Raw genomic sequence first — 15,841 nt, 5'->3', positions numbered from 1 at the left:
TACAGACTTTTAAAAAGTTTCATGATTATTGTTTTAGGAATTAAATAGTTAAATTGTGTTTGTCAGAAGCCACTCTACTGGTAATAAACTCATATTTCAGAGTTCTAACATAAATAAAATAGCATGAAGATACAAAAATATCCTGGACAGGATTTACCTGTTGGATGATGAAAGTGTTACTTCTAGACAGTTGACCAGGATTGCAGGAATGCAGCTGGTATTTTAGGTCAAACCCAACTCTCTATCGTAGAGTTGGAGAAGCAGATGGGTGTCAGGAGGAGCTCTGTGGTGAACTTTAGCTCCAGGCCTCAGCTGTACAACGGTTTCATAAACAAGTAAGGCCCGTTTCTCCCGTCTTGGAAATAACCGTCAGGCCTTACTCTCATTTGAACCACAGATGGTGTTGGAGTTCACAGCAGATGGGTGATGCATTAATATTTGGTGATTACATCAACACAGAAAAAAAGGTTAAGGTAGCTAAAACAGCCTGTTGGAACCATTTCTGTGTGAATAATCCTGTTTAAATACATGACTGTCACTGAGTAGCTGATACAGGTGTTGAGCAGCTTTGGTAGCTGTAAGCAGAAAGTCATTTCATAAAGTAGAAGCCACAACCTCTGCTCAGCAGAGCGACCAGGCTGTGATGGAGCATGCCGTTTCAACATTCTAGCCAAATAAGGAGGAGATTCTGAGACCAGAATGTTGTTTCTGCCCAGACCATTTTAGATGTGACACACTCTGAGGCGGATCTCTTTGGTGTGTATTCACAAAATATAAAACAAATGATGCTAAAGATCAGCCACGTCGCCAGCCGATTACGACAGGGCTTCAGCCCCGAATTTCTATTGTCGTTTTGTTCACAGGCTCGCTCGCTACTCTTTCTATCCCTCACAGCAAACCGGACTTGTTACCATGGCTCACACGTCTCCTCACCTAACGTTTTAATTCACCGCTTCCCTGGTGTGATTTTCCCGCTTATGTGCAGAGACGAGCCAAACCCCTTCTCCACTTAAGCAGGTTACAGGTACGGAAGCCAGGAGAGGCCAAAACTCCTCAGAACATAGCTGATATTTATTAAAACTGAGATTCTAGCCATGATTGCTTCGATAACTTTAAAGACTTTGTGCTGATGATCCACATGAATTGTGGAGTGGACGAAATAACATTATGAAATTAGCTCAACAAGATAAATAAAAAATTACTGGTAATATTGTGAATGACATGATATCCCTTCTGAAACTGCCCACCCATAGATGGAATTAAAATAATTTTACATGAAGTAAAGATGGTTGGATAGATTAAAAAAAGCAATGAATCATGTAAAACACAACAACCTGCAGTCCTTTTCTGATTTTTGTAATCCAGATTTAGATCTAATCAGATTCCTGTAGTTGTAATTTCTTTACTTGGCTAATTGGGTTTAGTCCTGCCTGGTCCTTGTTTGCTGAGCTACAGGTGTAATGGTACCAGAACGGCTTGTGGTTTGACTCTCTGGTTTTTTGAAGGATGCCTGTGAAGCTCCACATTATTCGTACCAATATATATATATATATATATATATATATATATATATATATATATATATATATATATATATATGTATGTATGTATGTATGTATATATATATGTATGTATGTATATGTATGTATATGTATGTATATATATATATATATATATATATATATATATATATATATATATATGGCCTGTATTTGATATATAAAATAAACTATGCATATTACATGGCTTAAATTACATTTATATGTAACACTATTGTTTCTTACTAAAATGAATTGTCACTTGTGGTCTTGGCTAAGCCCAGATGTTCCTCAAAACCTGGAGAGGCCCCTGCTAAAGATGCTTACTTGAGCTTTAGTCAGTTAACATGACTCAACCACAAGTGGGTCAGTCACACAAAGGTGAGCTGTACACAGAGGTTAACTTTAGAAGAAGAAGCACTTCTCAAGAAAAAATCATGAGATGTTTCACAAGAACAAACATTTTAAGTGATTCATCGGGGGAAAAAAGGGTCAATGGAAAAATTAAAATTAAGAGGAAGAAAGAAAGAAAGAAAAGGAATAAGGAAAGATAACAAGAGCTCCCGGGAATAACCGAATCGGTAAAACCCGCAGCATGAAGAGAAGGTAGTGAGGAAGAAGCAGCAGGAGGTATCAGCATTACTGGCACATGTTAGCATAAAGAAGCTAATAGATGTGATTCCACTGTTTAAAAACAAAGTCTATTTAAAAGAAGAAATAAACTGTTATTTTTGTCATCTTTGTCCAAAATGTCCTCTTGGGACCCATCATCCCTCAAAAAAGGACATTTTCTTCCTACAATAAAATATTTTATTCTGTTAAACTCAGACCCGTTTGTCTTATTTAGACTGGAATTTCATTATAAATATCTATATTTTAATAACGTTATGAGTTTTAAGAACAGTTTTTACAGTGCATGTTTGGGTTTTTGATGTCGTTGAACTCCTGGAAATAAAGGTTTGACACCAAAACAAAGGCTTGATTTGTTGTTGTTGGACCCGTGTCATGTATTACATCTCTGTTCAGACAAATCCTGCTCTTATTCTGTTCTGATCTGCTGTATTAGAGTCTCGGTGCACCTTGTTGAAAAGAAAAATAACAATGTGCTTGATAAGATAATTAATCTGGACCATGGAGAGGAGTTTACACTCGCTTTTATTTCCTCCAGTCTTGTTCTCATCCAGTTTTATGGCTCTTTAATGGACTTTTCTGAATTGCTGCTCTGGCCTGCTCTAAACGATGATGCTCTTATTGAGTCTCTAAATGTTCTTCTTTGTCTGTTTTTCTATTCCAACCTTTTTAAGTCCACTTTTTTCTCTCCTGGCTGGTTTCTCATTCTTGTGTGTGCATTTCTTTCTTTCCTTTCTCTTCCTTCTTCCTTCTATAGATCGGGCTGGTTCTGTGGGTTCGGGTCAACCGTTGGTGAACGCCATGAAGACTGACTCGGCTCTGATTGGAGGTACTGCTTTATTGGATTTCTTTTGACTGATTCAGCTCATTACTTCAGCGAGTAAAGAATCTGCAGCCTTGATGAGGTGGTGAAAATATTCCATCAAAACTACATTTAATTTATCTCTCCCGGCCTCGGATCGAATCAAAAGGAATGTTGAAATAGTTCTAATAACTGTGAATCAACTCATTTGAAATTGTCTAAATCTTTGTGATTTTTGGATCTCGGCACTCAAAAGACGACTAAACTAATTAAAGTGGGGCCCACAGAGAAAAGTTCCTGACGTTATCTTGAACGTGTCAGCGCTATAACACTGAAGTAACACAATGAGAAATTGATTTCTGCTATATTTTAAAATTCTAATTAGATGAAACTTTGTTTGAATAAAGAAACGAGTCAAACAGACGAGTGGAGCGGAGGGCGAATGTGTGAAACTCCTAACAGGAGCGAGCTGGAGAACAAACAGACTGCGGGGCAAAAGAGATTACTTCACAGAGACCCGCTGTGAGACTGAGACCTCTGTGATTGATTCATAAGGGAAGAAACTCGGTACAATTCATCAGCTTTGTGAATTTTATGTTTTCTGTTCCACCCTCTGTGTAACCTTTAGTTCTCACTCTCATAAAATCCAATCTGAAAAGTTTTTACTTGAGCAGTCACCAAAAAAAAAAAAAAACTGTCACAAATCTGGTGTTTGTTTTAATTTTAGCCTAAAAATGATTGTTCCCAAACTTTTCTAATAAAATAAATAAAATAAAAGTCCCTGAGTCCCAAAATAGTCCTGAATAAAAATACACAAGGAATGTTTAAAAGACCTTTTTGTTTTGTTGTTCTCTATTTGTAGCACCTAAGTGGTTCCTCCACGGTGGTTCCACCATAGTCCCTCATGGACTATGGTGATTTTAAAAAAAAAAATGCATGCTCCTAACAAATGTCTGTATCAATTAGATTCAGTTCATCATGGAGCACTGAGATTTATTACAGGGTGCAAAGGTCATTCGCATTGTTGCACTCTGTATAATCTAGTCCAGTGGCCCTCACTAGCTCAGCGTAGGCTAACCAGGTGGCGACTCTTTCTATATAAAGCCATCATCGGGATGTTGCCTCCTTATTTATGTAGGCTTCTGTCTTTCAAGTCCAGCACTCACTCACTTCGGTCTAATACTAATCTCCAGCTGGCTGTGCCTAGAGCTCGTACAGAATTAGGTAAGCAAGCATTTAGGATCTCTGCTCCATCAGCCTGGAACCAGCTACAGAATCACTTAAAACTAGAAAACCCGGTTTCTTTTGGTCAATTTAAGTGGCTAGTAAAGGAACAGGAAGCCGGCACATTTGGCCCTTGTCTCTGCTTCCGAAGTTAGGATAAGCCTATGGTGGATGTCAAGACGAAAACTTCCATTCCCTATTGATTGAATCACTGTAATACTAATGCATCGTGTGTGGTATGTTTTCCCATTGTATTTGTGTGTATGCTGGTGCGTATGTTTGTGTACATGTGCACATGCATGTGTGCGTGTGTGTGCGTGCGTGTGTGTGTGTGTGTGTGTGTGTGTGTTATTTAATAAATTTGGTCGAACTCCTGTAATGTTAAAATTTAATGTTTTTACTTTCATTGTTTTCACTAACTGTATTTTTGTATTGAATTTTTATGGCAGCCTTCTTGGCAATCACCTTTGCAAAAGAGACTTGTTCTCAAAGGATTTCCTTGGTTAAATATGGGTTAAAAAATTAAGGCTAAAAATAGGGAGCCTTAGTCTCCTCCCTTTCTGGCCGGCTCATGGGTCCCCAGAAGAATGACAAAAGGAAAGCAAGTCAACAGGGCTAAAAGAGCTGTTGTCCAACCCGCTGTGCCTTACGCCCTGGATCGCACATATGTTGTGCTGCAATTTAAATGAAAACTAATGATGGGTGTTTCGACCACACCAGTCACGTACTAACCCCCAAATTCCACTACCTCCGCTCCGCTCCACTGCGGTCCGCCCCCGCCTTCCACAGCCGCTCGCTTCCGAACTCAATTTTTACTGGTACGCGCTCTACAACGGCTCCGCTCCGGTGCGGAGACCTGAGGTGGGCAAACAAGCATGCGCGGGATTTTCAAGATCTTGCGATACAGTCCGAGCAATAAACGCGGAAGTTAGATCCAAACACCCGTTGTGTGGGAGAAGCATCAGCATGAGCTGTTTAATCTGCCCATCATTACTGTTGAGAGATCAGCAGTGTTTGGATCAACAAAGTGTGACTACTTTGATAGTGGAAACTGTATTTATGGCTTACTTTTGTGCATTTAAAGTTCAGCCGCCATTGATAGTTGTTAAAAGTTGTTAAACCTGTGCATATGAAACAAAAAACACCTTTTGTTTATTGATTTATTGTGAAAAACGGAAGTTGTGCTTGCTCCTTTTCCTGTTGGGCGTTTGTGATTTCTGTCCATTTACTGCGGAGGTGCTCCGGCGTCCGGCAAAAATAGGATCGATTCTATTTTTGCCGGACGCCGGAACAGAGGGCGGCGCACGGCGCCGCACTGCCGGAGCACGGCCGCAGTAGTGGAATTGCTCTGATTGACTACAACGGGACCGATTTTGCTCCGGCGTTCGTGTCGGAGCGGAGGTAGTGGAATTTGGGGGTTAGAGATTTATCAGCTTGTAAAAGTTTGTAATTGGCATGATTACATCACCACGTTGCATATGTGACATCACCACATAACCACCTAGCGTAGCTGCTGCTTACTAGCCTGGCCTGCCAGACTTGTCCTCTACAGAGAGAACTAGTCTGGTTACTCATAGGCAGAGAGGCACATGAGGGGCGGGACTAGCCAGCTCAAAAATAACCAGAAAAAGGCGAAATGCCGACTGTAAAGCGCAACGCTGTAGTTTTTAGCTGTAGTCAAAAATGGCGTCTGGCGACGGCTCAAGCATCTTTTATTTTTTGAGAAAGGCTTTTAGCGCCTCTACTAGTTGTGCTTTTAAACACTTGTTCAAGTCGTTTAGAACAGAGGAAAGAGCCGCAACAAACTCCACTTCAGACACCATGTTTATGTGACGTACGCTGCTCACCGCTGATTGGCTCGGTTCGAATTCTCAGGGGGTGGGGTCTTTTGAATAAAAGAGTACCCAGCCCCATGCTTCCTTATGGGCTGGTCAGGCTAGCTCCTTGCCATATGTCAAGATTCATGGTGGTTCTTTCCTCCTGAAGGACAGGATTTGAAGTTCAGCCGATTTCCCTTGAGTTTTCTCCATGTCTGGTTCGATGACACCACTTTGGTGATGCGCAGTTGTAGTCCTGGACATATTTTCACACATAACCTAAAATAGCTTTTGCCCCCGTTGCTTTCTTGGCATCAAAATGCATCTTTAAAATTCACGGACATCATATGTCTCACTGTCTCATCTGCAGCATTGGTCTTGTTCCAGTGCAGCCGTATCTGTCACATCACTCGTCTTACTCTTTCTCGCGGCCATGCACTCAACGCCACCTCACATACACATTTAATTTAGTGTGTGAATGTGTGTGTGAATGGATGAATGATACACTGTAGTGTAAAGCGCTTTGGAGTCCTTACTCTAAGAGGCGCTATACAAGTGTGGGTCATTTATAATTTAATGTTTTTGTTACAGCTAAAAAAAATTATGTTTTATTATAATATTTTACTATTATAATGATTTTATTCTAAACTATGCAAGATGGGCAATATAACAGGGTATCCGCGGGTCCTTAAAAAGTCTTTAAAAGTCTTAAATTTGCTTTTCCAAAATTAAGGCCTTAAAAATCCTTAAAAAGGGCAAATAATCCTTACGTACAGTTTCCAAAGGTCTTAAATAACCAAAGACCCAATAAACAAGATTCTTTTTTTTTTTTTCGTGAATTTCTAGTTAATGTTCAGCATTTTTTGTGTATGATATTGGCATAAGCAGAACCGTACACATTCAGTTGGTTGTGAAAGGGGGCTATTTTTAGATGGTTAAGCTAGTGGGAGCTTGCACCATGGGGAAGTGCAAGTTTAGTTTTAACTGAATGGCTAATCCAACGTTCGTGACGTAGTTATCACTGGTTCCAGGCAACAGCTGGAAATTATAGTTTAAATTTAATTTAAAAAATAGCTTCAATTCGGTCAAAGTGGCCTTAAAAAAGGTCGTTGAGTGGTCTTAAAAGAGGTCTTAAAAGGTCTTAAATTTCGCTCCCTTAAACCTGCAGATACCCTGTATAAAAACATGTTTTACAATATGCAAGATATTTACTATAATGATACAACAGTATGGTGTACGACACACAATGTATTATCTCCAATATACAAAACATGATAAGAAAGTACAGATATGCACTAAATCTAATAGATGAAGCACGATATATGGCATTTAAGATGTGCACTACACCTATTACATGGTATATTCACAATGCGTGATATAGCTTGCACAATACATCAAATTACACATGTTGCTAATTATACAAGATATATGACATACAGTGCGTTATATACGATACATAAGATATGTACAATGCCAAATAAATAATATAAATGATTCCCAGTGCACGATTGAGAAATCAATGTCAACCTTTTTTGTGCACATCATGATAAATTCCCAAAATATTACGTTTGTCATCAGGCTTATGCTTGTCCAGAGTATCCCGCTGACAAATCTCTATCTGTAGAACAAAACAAGCCTTTGACTTCCTGTCGACCTGTTGTGGACGTGCAAAATGATCAGCTAAGTGGTGGCGACAAATGGTGACATGGAGTTCACCCTTGGATCTAACCTGATTTGTGTCAGTGTTGTAAGTGTAGCCTCTTCTCAACTGTTTATCATAACAGCTGGCATGTTCTCTGCTTTGCAGGTGTCATAGCTGTTGTCATCTTTGTGATTGTGACCACCCTGGCCGTAACTGCCAGATTCCTCTACAGAAGAAAAGAAACATATCAAACCCAAGAAGTGAAGGGAGTCAAGCAGGAAGATAGCCAAGATTTCCCCTACAACAGCCAGGCAGACCCCCAGAATGTTTCCAGGGAAAACCCAAAGGAGTTCTTCATCTAACTGAAGGCCTGGAGGCCCAACGAGCTGCTGTTTTTCTGAGGAGGCTGCAGACCGGAGCGTCCAGCCACACCTCAGGACTTCACTCTGCACTACGAGCCAGTACCAACGCACTTTGATGGATGGACACAGTACTAAAGAACTCCTAGAAAAGAAAAAGGGAACACTGATTTAGTCTTTTATTGTGTAGATGTTGGTTTAAACCGACAGCAGTGCTGGACCTAAAAGGTGTTTCAACAGCTGTAAATATTACACATGTACATGTTTAAGTAATAACTCTCTGTAATGGTGAAAACACTGTTTTATGGATTCTTTTAACTTTGTTTTTGTGTGTTTGGGGTTTAGCTGATGCCCTTTTCTGTGTGAAATGAATGAATGTTTGCTTAATTTGATGAGAAACAAGACAACAGTCCTGTAACAGCTGCTGTTTTTCTCAAGTACAAGTCTTTTTTACTGAGCGGCTGAAGAGGAATCACAATACCAACAACCCTCTTTTGATTTGTCAACAACCGTAGGGTCGCAGTTTAAATACTGTTTACTATGTGTCATGATAAAGTCCTCAAAAATGATAATTATCAGGACTTTATCCTGATGTGTGATTTGTGATACATGACATACTCTTTAGTACACGGTTTTATCCTGATATACCTAATTATATAAAAGGGTTGGGATAAACACCAAACATAGTGAGATAGTTGGGGCTGGAAAACATTCAGCATTTTATCAGTTTCTCTTGTTTAAACGTACGCGCTTCAAAGTTTGTTTTATTCCACAGAAGTTACACTTTCTGAATAAGAGGAAGCCATTTAAAACATTTTTCTGTAGGATAACAGTTTAAACATCTGAGGTCGTAGTCGCATGCTGCTGCCCCCCCAACGTCCCCTTTTCCCCACCGGTGGTGGGCGTCGGGGGACGATGGGATGGCAAGGGTGCGGCTCCACTCCCCCACACAAGACTTTAGAAACCAATATTAGTGGAATAACTGGGATTCAGTCCCAGTGTTCATGTATTTTGACATTTAAGGGACTGTTATGCTTTATGGAATTCCACACGACTCAAAACTCAGAAAATGTTGTTTCCAGAGCCGAGCGTAGATGCATAATGATGAATCCCCGAGCACTTTTACAGTTTTGCGATGTAGAAATGTAAAAATCCTCATCCAAGTCGCACATTTAAAGAGGTTTTAGTTTAAACTTTTTTTAAATGAATGTCAGAAATTAAACCTGTGAATTCATCTGAATTACAGAATCATGAGATCAGTGAAGTCAGATTAATTCATTTGTCATTAAAACAACCTGATGCTTTACTTTAGACCCCAGTTGGCTTTAAAATGTCACTTATTTTATATCCCAGACACATATATAATTACTAATTATGGATGAAACTGTACCAAAGCGCTTCATCAGAAACAATGCACATCTAAATTATCCATAAATATAGTGAGTGATGCCTTTAAATGAAATTGTCTGTTTGAAAACCTTCTTTTCTTGTGATTTTAAACTAATACGGTGAGGTCCGGGTCAGAATATATATACATATGTAATATTAGGCAGTGTTTAGACACCAAATGTCAATAAATAACGAGGCATTTGATGCTTTTCCAACATGAGACGGCGCCTGAATTAAACATTTTCAAAAGTTTTTTTTTTTTTTTTTTCGTTTGGCCACAGCAGATTTTTCTGCAGCTATCAAGAAGCGTCCTTAGTTTTTCTCTCTCTAGTCAAGGAAATGAGAACGTAGCATTTGTTCTGTGGGTGCTTTACTGTCCTTTGGTGAGGGATTTTTAAAATAAACAGAATTTTTTTCCACTTTGTTTTCATATCTATTCCATTCTTTGACTTTACTGTTTTTTGTCATTTCTTTCTGGCCTTTCAGGAACATCTGCTGCAGGTTTGCTACTTCTGTTAACAGTTTCTCCTCCTTGCTGCATTCAGCCTTGCAGGGAGCTTCTCTTAGCATCTTTAATGGCTCTTTTTGCACCGACAGTTGACTGCACACACAGGCAGTCTACGTGCTTTTAAATCTCTGATCTGCTTTGATCTGACAGGTGGATCGTGATCCGGTGGCAGGCAGGGAGAGGCGACAGGAAGACAACTTGGAAGACTTTCGTCAGGTATAATGAAGAGACGTGATATTAGCAGTGAAAAATGAAGCGAATCTCCCAGAGTGATAATAACCTTGTGTGTAGACGGAGGATGAGCAGCTGCGTCGGGACACAAACTGGCGTCGCTCTGCGAGACTCCGAAGCACAGATGGGATTTTAGTGACAAAAGTTACAAAATCTTCAAAGTGCATTATTCTACTTTTTACTTCTAAAATTTATAATTATTACTCCTCCTGCCATGCAATGCAGTAGTGAATTATCTTTGCAGAAGCCTTGATTTCAGAGTTCATCCTTTGATGAAGAGGAGAGTTGACCTTTCACCCCCATGCACACACAAGAGCAGCAACTGATTACAAAGAGGAACTCAGCAGGTAACAGATAATCTGTCAAACTGAGCAGGAGGAGGCTGAAAGGTTAATTAACAATCAGAGAATGCATTGGTGGTCTTTTTAAAATACGTTTGTTTTCAGGCAATGAAAGGATTCTGTCGGCACACGTTTAGGAAAGCTATAACCTTCACCTGAATTCTTACCACCCGGCTCAATTGTAGGCGGATCGTTCAAAAATACCATCACAGCAAAAACTGTTTTAGGATATTCAATAAGTGTTTGGTCCTGATACAAGAAGTTCTAATTCAGTCGAGCAAAGAATACAACAGCTGTGGTTGCTGCAGGCGTTCCCGGCAGACAACCCCTTTCACCTCCTGCAGCCCCTGGAGGCGGTTCCGGCTGGATCCCTTTAGGTTTCACCCTAAACTTTTACCTCGGTGTGAATAAACTTCATATATGGTCGTGAGGAAGCTGTAAAGTATGTGCCTACGTCAGTCATTAAAATAACAGCTAAATGTGTGCATATTAATGCTGTAGCCAGTGCTTAATACATTTCCATCCAGATCCAACAGAATTATCCTACACTAGCGAGAAAATTATATCTGAACAGTGTATTGCTGACAAGTTTGTTGGAAATTAAAATTGGAAAGAAGAATTGCCTCAAATTTACTATTTAGCTGAAACATTTGCTGCATTATGTGCAAATCTGTGTCACAAATTGAGCCAAAAGTGTCTTTAAACATTGGCTTTTGTTGTACCTGTAAAACATCTGGTGACACTTTTTTATTTACTGTCTCTAGTCAGTCACCAACCACCCCATGGTTGTCTTGCTTTTCTTACGCTTGACTCGTGAAAATGAAGATGGAAAGGTTTCCAACCATTCTGAGACAAAAATGGACTCGGCTCATTTTAGAACTTGATTGAACTTCCAACAGCGGGAGAACAAGAATCTGCAGTTCGCTGGAAAAAAATCAAAACCTTCACCAATGTTTTCACCAAACAGTGAGATAGTGGCTTTGTAAGGAAAGATGCTGACCCACATGTTGTTGTTTAAGGCCGAACTTTCTGGAAGCTTTTCAAGCTATTTACATTTTGAAAAACCCAACTGAAAGTGCAACCCCCTTTGTTCAGGCTCCGCCCTCTAAGCCACACCTCTAGAACACAGAAGAACACCAGACGCAACAGATACAAGTAACCATACAACACCATCAAAACATAACATTGTTGAACCTCTTTGACCTGTGTTGGCACCTTTAATGCTCTTCACCTCTGTCTCCCCTTTGGCTTTGCTTCCTGTTCAGCTGCTCCACGCTGACAGACGTCTGTGCACAAAGACGCTATGAGCAGAGGAGCGAAGGATGGTCAGATAAAAGTTTGATGGATGGATGGATCAGGGTCCAATCATTAAGAGCAGGACTTTCAAAATGACTGAGATTTTTTCCGGAATTGTAAGTTTCAGAAGCGATTAAAATGGTTCGATTTTTTAACGCTCAATTTATTGGTCACCATCAGTGCAGAGCATTTCAATCATTATGGCAAGAAAAGTGCAGATAAACGTCTCTTACCCCACCTTTAGGTTTGTTATGAAACACATTTTTAATCTTTATTTTTGCAGCTAACGCAAACATAACACTGTATTCAGAGCAAACCTTCAAATCTGGAAAAAACTCACCACTTTTATCTCTAAAACTGGATTCACGTGTGATTTCTGGGTTAATGAACCTCCATCAATAGTCAAATGTTTTAACCTCCTGGTGTGGAGGTTAAATAGTTATTTATTCTTTGTCTCTCAGCAGAATTACAAAGAGTACACCAAATGTCACATCTGTATGAGAATTGGAGCACAGGCAAAGGACAAATCTATTAAATGTTGGCCAGCTGGAAAATATATTAAAATTTGAAAATGGCATTAACCTTGAAGCTTGTACGTGGCCAGAAACGACATTTGGATCGTTTCCATCTGGCCCTGAAAAAATGACCTAAAACTGCTTTTTACTCTATTTTAAAGCAACGTTCAGCTTTAAATGTTTTAATAACTTTTGTTTAAGCAAGTGATTATCGAATAAAGTAACTCAAGACCAAATTCACTCAGTCATGGTGTTTCACTCCAGCAGTCGTGGGTGGAAGATGGGGGACATCTTGAACAGGTCTCGAGTCCATCACCAGCCGGGAGTTGAACCTGTGACCTTTTCCAATGCTAGGAAATGGAGCTGCCAACTGTGAGGCTGTGCAGTTTCACAAGACATTAAATTATGTTGTGCCCCAGATAATCTGACTCTGTGTAAAAGTGTCATTTTTACCTAATCAGAGAGACTCCAAATGAAACCCCTGAAAATGTCTTCATGTTATCATTTTCCAGCTTACAAGTTTCCCATCCAAGAAACTTCCTCAGTTCACGAAATTGTTTCCACTTTTAAAACAAAGTCTAGGATTTGTCCTGAAGGCTAAATGTGAAAATAGTCCTCTACCCTTATTTCCTGTGTTTGCTGCCGATAGAGATTAGACATTTGCACGTCATGATGTCAAGTTAGCATTCATGGGCTCACCCATCTTGACTCATGACAGGGAAGGTTGTTGTTGGTTGAGCGTCCATGAGTAAGCAGAGCATGTCTCGGCTAGTAGAAGCTAACTGTTAGCATTAGCAACTCCACCACATAGCAGAACTCCTTCAGGCTTATGTTATTTGTGGAGATAAAACATCAGTGTTGCAAAGCAAATAGTCCGTGGTAGAGTCGTTTTGCTGTTGGTCAATCAGAGGTGAGATGTCCAACTATCAGGAAAAGAAAACCTGAAACAAACTAGTGAACTTAGTCTTTAAAGGGATTTTCCACACAAAATTTTTATTTGTCTGTTTCAGAAAAAATTACAATGATAGAAAAATAAGCACATTGCATTTGTGCAGGAGAGATTGGAGCTTGTGTGTGTGCATGTGTTCGTGTGTTTTACACCATTTTGCTAACAACGTGCATCTGTGGGTGTTTCTCAATGCCAAGGAACTTTGCCTTGAAGTCTTGGCCCCGCCCCGGTTGCCTAGGAGATACGTCATCGAGAGCCACCAAGACATGTTCCAATCGGTTCCAATGTTCATGTTCTACCGAGGCACGTGTTCTCCGTTTGTTAGCCGTTTAGCTAGCTGACCAAGGATACACGGGAAGTGTCTTGTAGCCTAGCCTTGGTCAAAAATTACCCACAATACACAGCGGTATTTTCTAAAAGATGGTGGATCAGAAGCCGGCAGCTACTTCGGGGACAATTTTCAAGTTTAAAAGTAAGTCAACTAATTTAAAATGGTTTTTGTTTAGACCCAAATAAGTTATCTGTTGTTGGTTAGTTGCTTAGTAGTGGCAGCTTCGGTGGCTAGCGGGAAGTAACTTGCTTATATTTTTTATTTAATAAACATATTAAATTAAGGTAAGGTGGCAGCCTCTCCCTGGGCTGCCACCTTACTGTGGTGGAGGGGTTTGAGTGTCTCAATGATCCTAGGAGCTAAGTTGTCTGAGGCTTTCTGCCTCTGGTAGGGTCACCCATGGCAAACAGGTTCTAGCTGAGGGATCAGACAAAGAGCAGCCATACCTCTTACGATGAATTATATAAATGGAAACCGTGATCCCTCGCCCAGACGTGGGTCACCGGGGCCCCCCTCTGGAGCCAGGCCTGGAGGTGGGGCATGTTGGCGAGCGCCTGGTGGCTGGGCTTTGACCCATGGAGCCCGGCCGGGCACAGCCCGAAGAGGAAACATGGGTCCCCCTTCCCATGGGTTCACCCCTCGTGGGAGGGGCCAAAGGGGTCGGGTGCAGTGTGTGACGGGTGGTAGTCTAGGGTGGGGACCTTGGCGGTCTGATGCTCGGCTACAGAAGCTGGCTCTTGGCTAGGGATGGGTACCTTTGACATTTGAATCGATTCGGTACTAATTCCCGGTACCTAGGAATCAATACCGGTACTTAACGGTACCAATTTTCGATACTTTTGAGTATTTAATATTTTAATTCTTGTTTATAATTAATATATATTTTTCTCAATATATAACCATATTTGATAAATATCACGATAAATAGCATACAACTGTTTGTATTTTAACATCATCCTTGTAGTTTTATAAGCTGATAATTAAACTGAAGCAAACATCTTTTCTGTGACCTAAATTTACTGTGTATCTTAATTCCTTTTGCCATCCGTTTTCATTTGATTTTTCCTCCTGGGAAGTTAGAATTTCCGAGGAGAAAGCGAACACACCATTAGTTGATAACAATGGTGGCAATGGAAGCTAACATATCAAGCTAACGTTATCTTTAAGTTTATTTAACTGCTGGAGCAGATTAAAAGGATGATGCCTCACACTTAGATCGCTGTCGCTGGTTTCATCTTCACCTAATCACCCGTCGCATTTAGTAAAGTGAAGCCAAACTTTAGAGCGCGTTCATGTTCTTCTAGTCGGAAATTCGGAGTTCCGAGGAGAAAGCGAACGCACCATTAGTGAAACAGAAGCTAACATATCAAGCTAACATTATCTTAAACATTTTATTTACCTACCGGAGCAGATTAAGATGAGGATGTCTCACTTAGATCGTTGTCGCTGGTTTCATCATCATCCAGATACCCATCACATTTAGTGAAGTGGACCCAAGCTTTAGCGTGCATTCTTTCTACCATGCTGCTCTGTTTACAACTGGCTCGCAGTGACCGACGACATAACGCTCTTGTGCATGCGCAGCTTTCTTGGCAAGTTCTCATTATGAAGGATGGGTACCGAAGCGAGGCACCGTTTGAAATGACGTGAATCTTTGCTCGGTCGGTACTATGGAATTCGGTCGGTACCTTAAAAAGTACCGAATTCGGTACCCATCCCTACTCTTGGCACATGGAATGTCATCTCTCTGGTGGGGAAGGAGCCTGAGTTGGTGTGTGAGGTTGAGAGGTTCTGACAGGATATAGTCTGACTCACCTCAACGCATGGCTCTGGCGATGGAACCAGTTTTCTTGAGAGGGGTTGGACTTTCTACCACTCTGGAGTTGCTCCCACTGAGAGGTGCCGAGCAGGGGTGGGCATACCAGTTGCCCCCTGTCATGGTGCCAGTATGTTGGGGTTTACCCCAGTGAATGAGAGGTTAGCCTCCCTCCGCCTACGTGTGGGGGGACAGGTTCTGACTATGGTCTGTGCTTATGCACCAAACTACAGTTCAGACTACCCACCCTTTTTGGAGACCTTGGAGGGGGTGCTGGAAAGTGCTCCTTCCGGTGACTCCCTCGTTCTGCTGGGGGACTTTAACGCTCACTTGGGCAATGACAGTGAGACCTGGAGAGGTGTGGTTGGGAGGAACGGATCCCCTGATCTGAATTTGAGTGGTGTTTTGTTATTGGACTTCCTTGCCAGTCATGGATTGTCCATAATGAACACC

General features: G+C 40.8%; 1 protein-coding gene across 1 annotated transcript in view; it reads left to right on the top strand.

The window, feature by feature from the left end:
• Window positions 1–9,820, top strand: part of LOC107379042 (contactin-associated protein-like 4) — a 223,383-nt gene extending 213,563 nt beyond the window's left edge. Inside the window, exons 23-24 of the mRNA XM_070541544.1 lie at window positions 2,926–2,997; window positions 7,819–9,820. Coding sequence (XP_070397645.1) covers window positions 2,926–2,997; window positions 7,819–8,015 — 269 coding nt within the window. The 3' untranslated portion in view covers window positions 8,016–9,820. The remainder of the gene's footprint in view (window positions 1–2,925; window positions 2,998–7,818) is intronic.
• Window positions 9,821–15,841: the final 6,021 nt, after the last annotated feature.

This window comes from Nothobranchius furzeri, chromosome 11 (genome assembly GCF_043380555.1).
Source record: "Nothobranchius furzeri strain GRZ-AD chromosome 11, NfurGRZ-RIMD1, whole genome shotgun sequence".
Taxonomy (NCBI): domain Eukaryota; kingdom Metazoa; phylum Chordata; class Actinopteri; order Cyprinodontiformes; family Nothobranchiidae; genus Nothobranchius; species Nothobranchius furzeri.
Note: the sequence above shows the minus strand (reverse complement) of the source record. Positions and strands in the feature narration are given on the sequence as shown.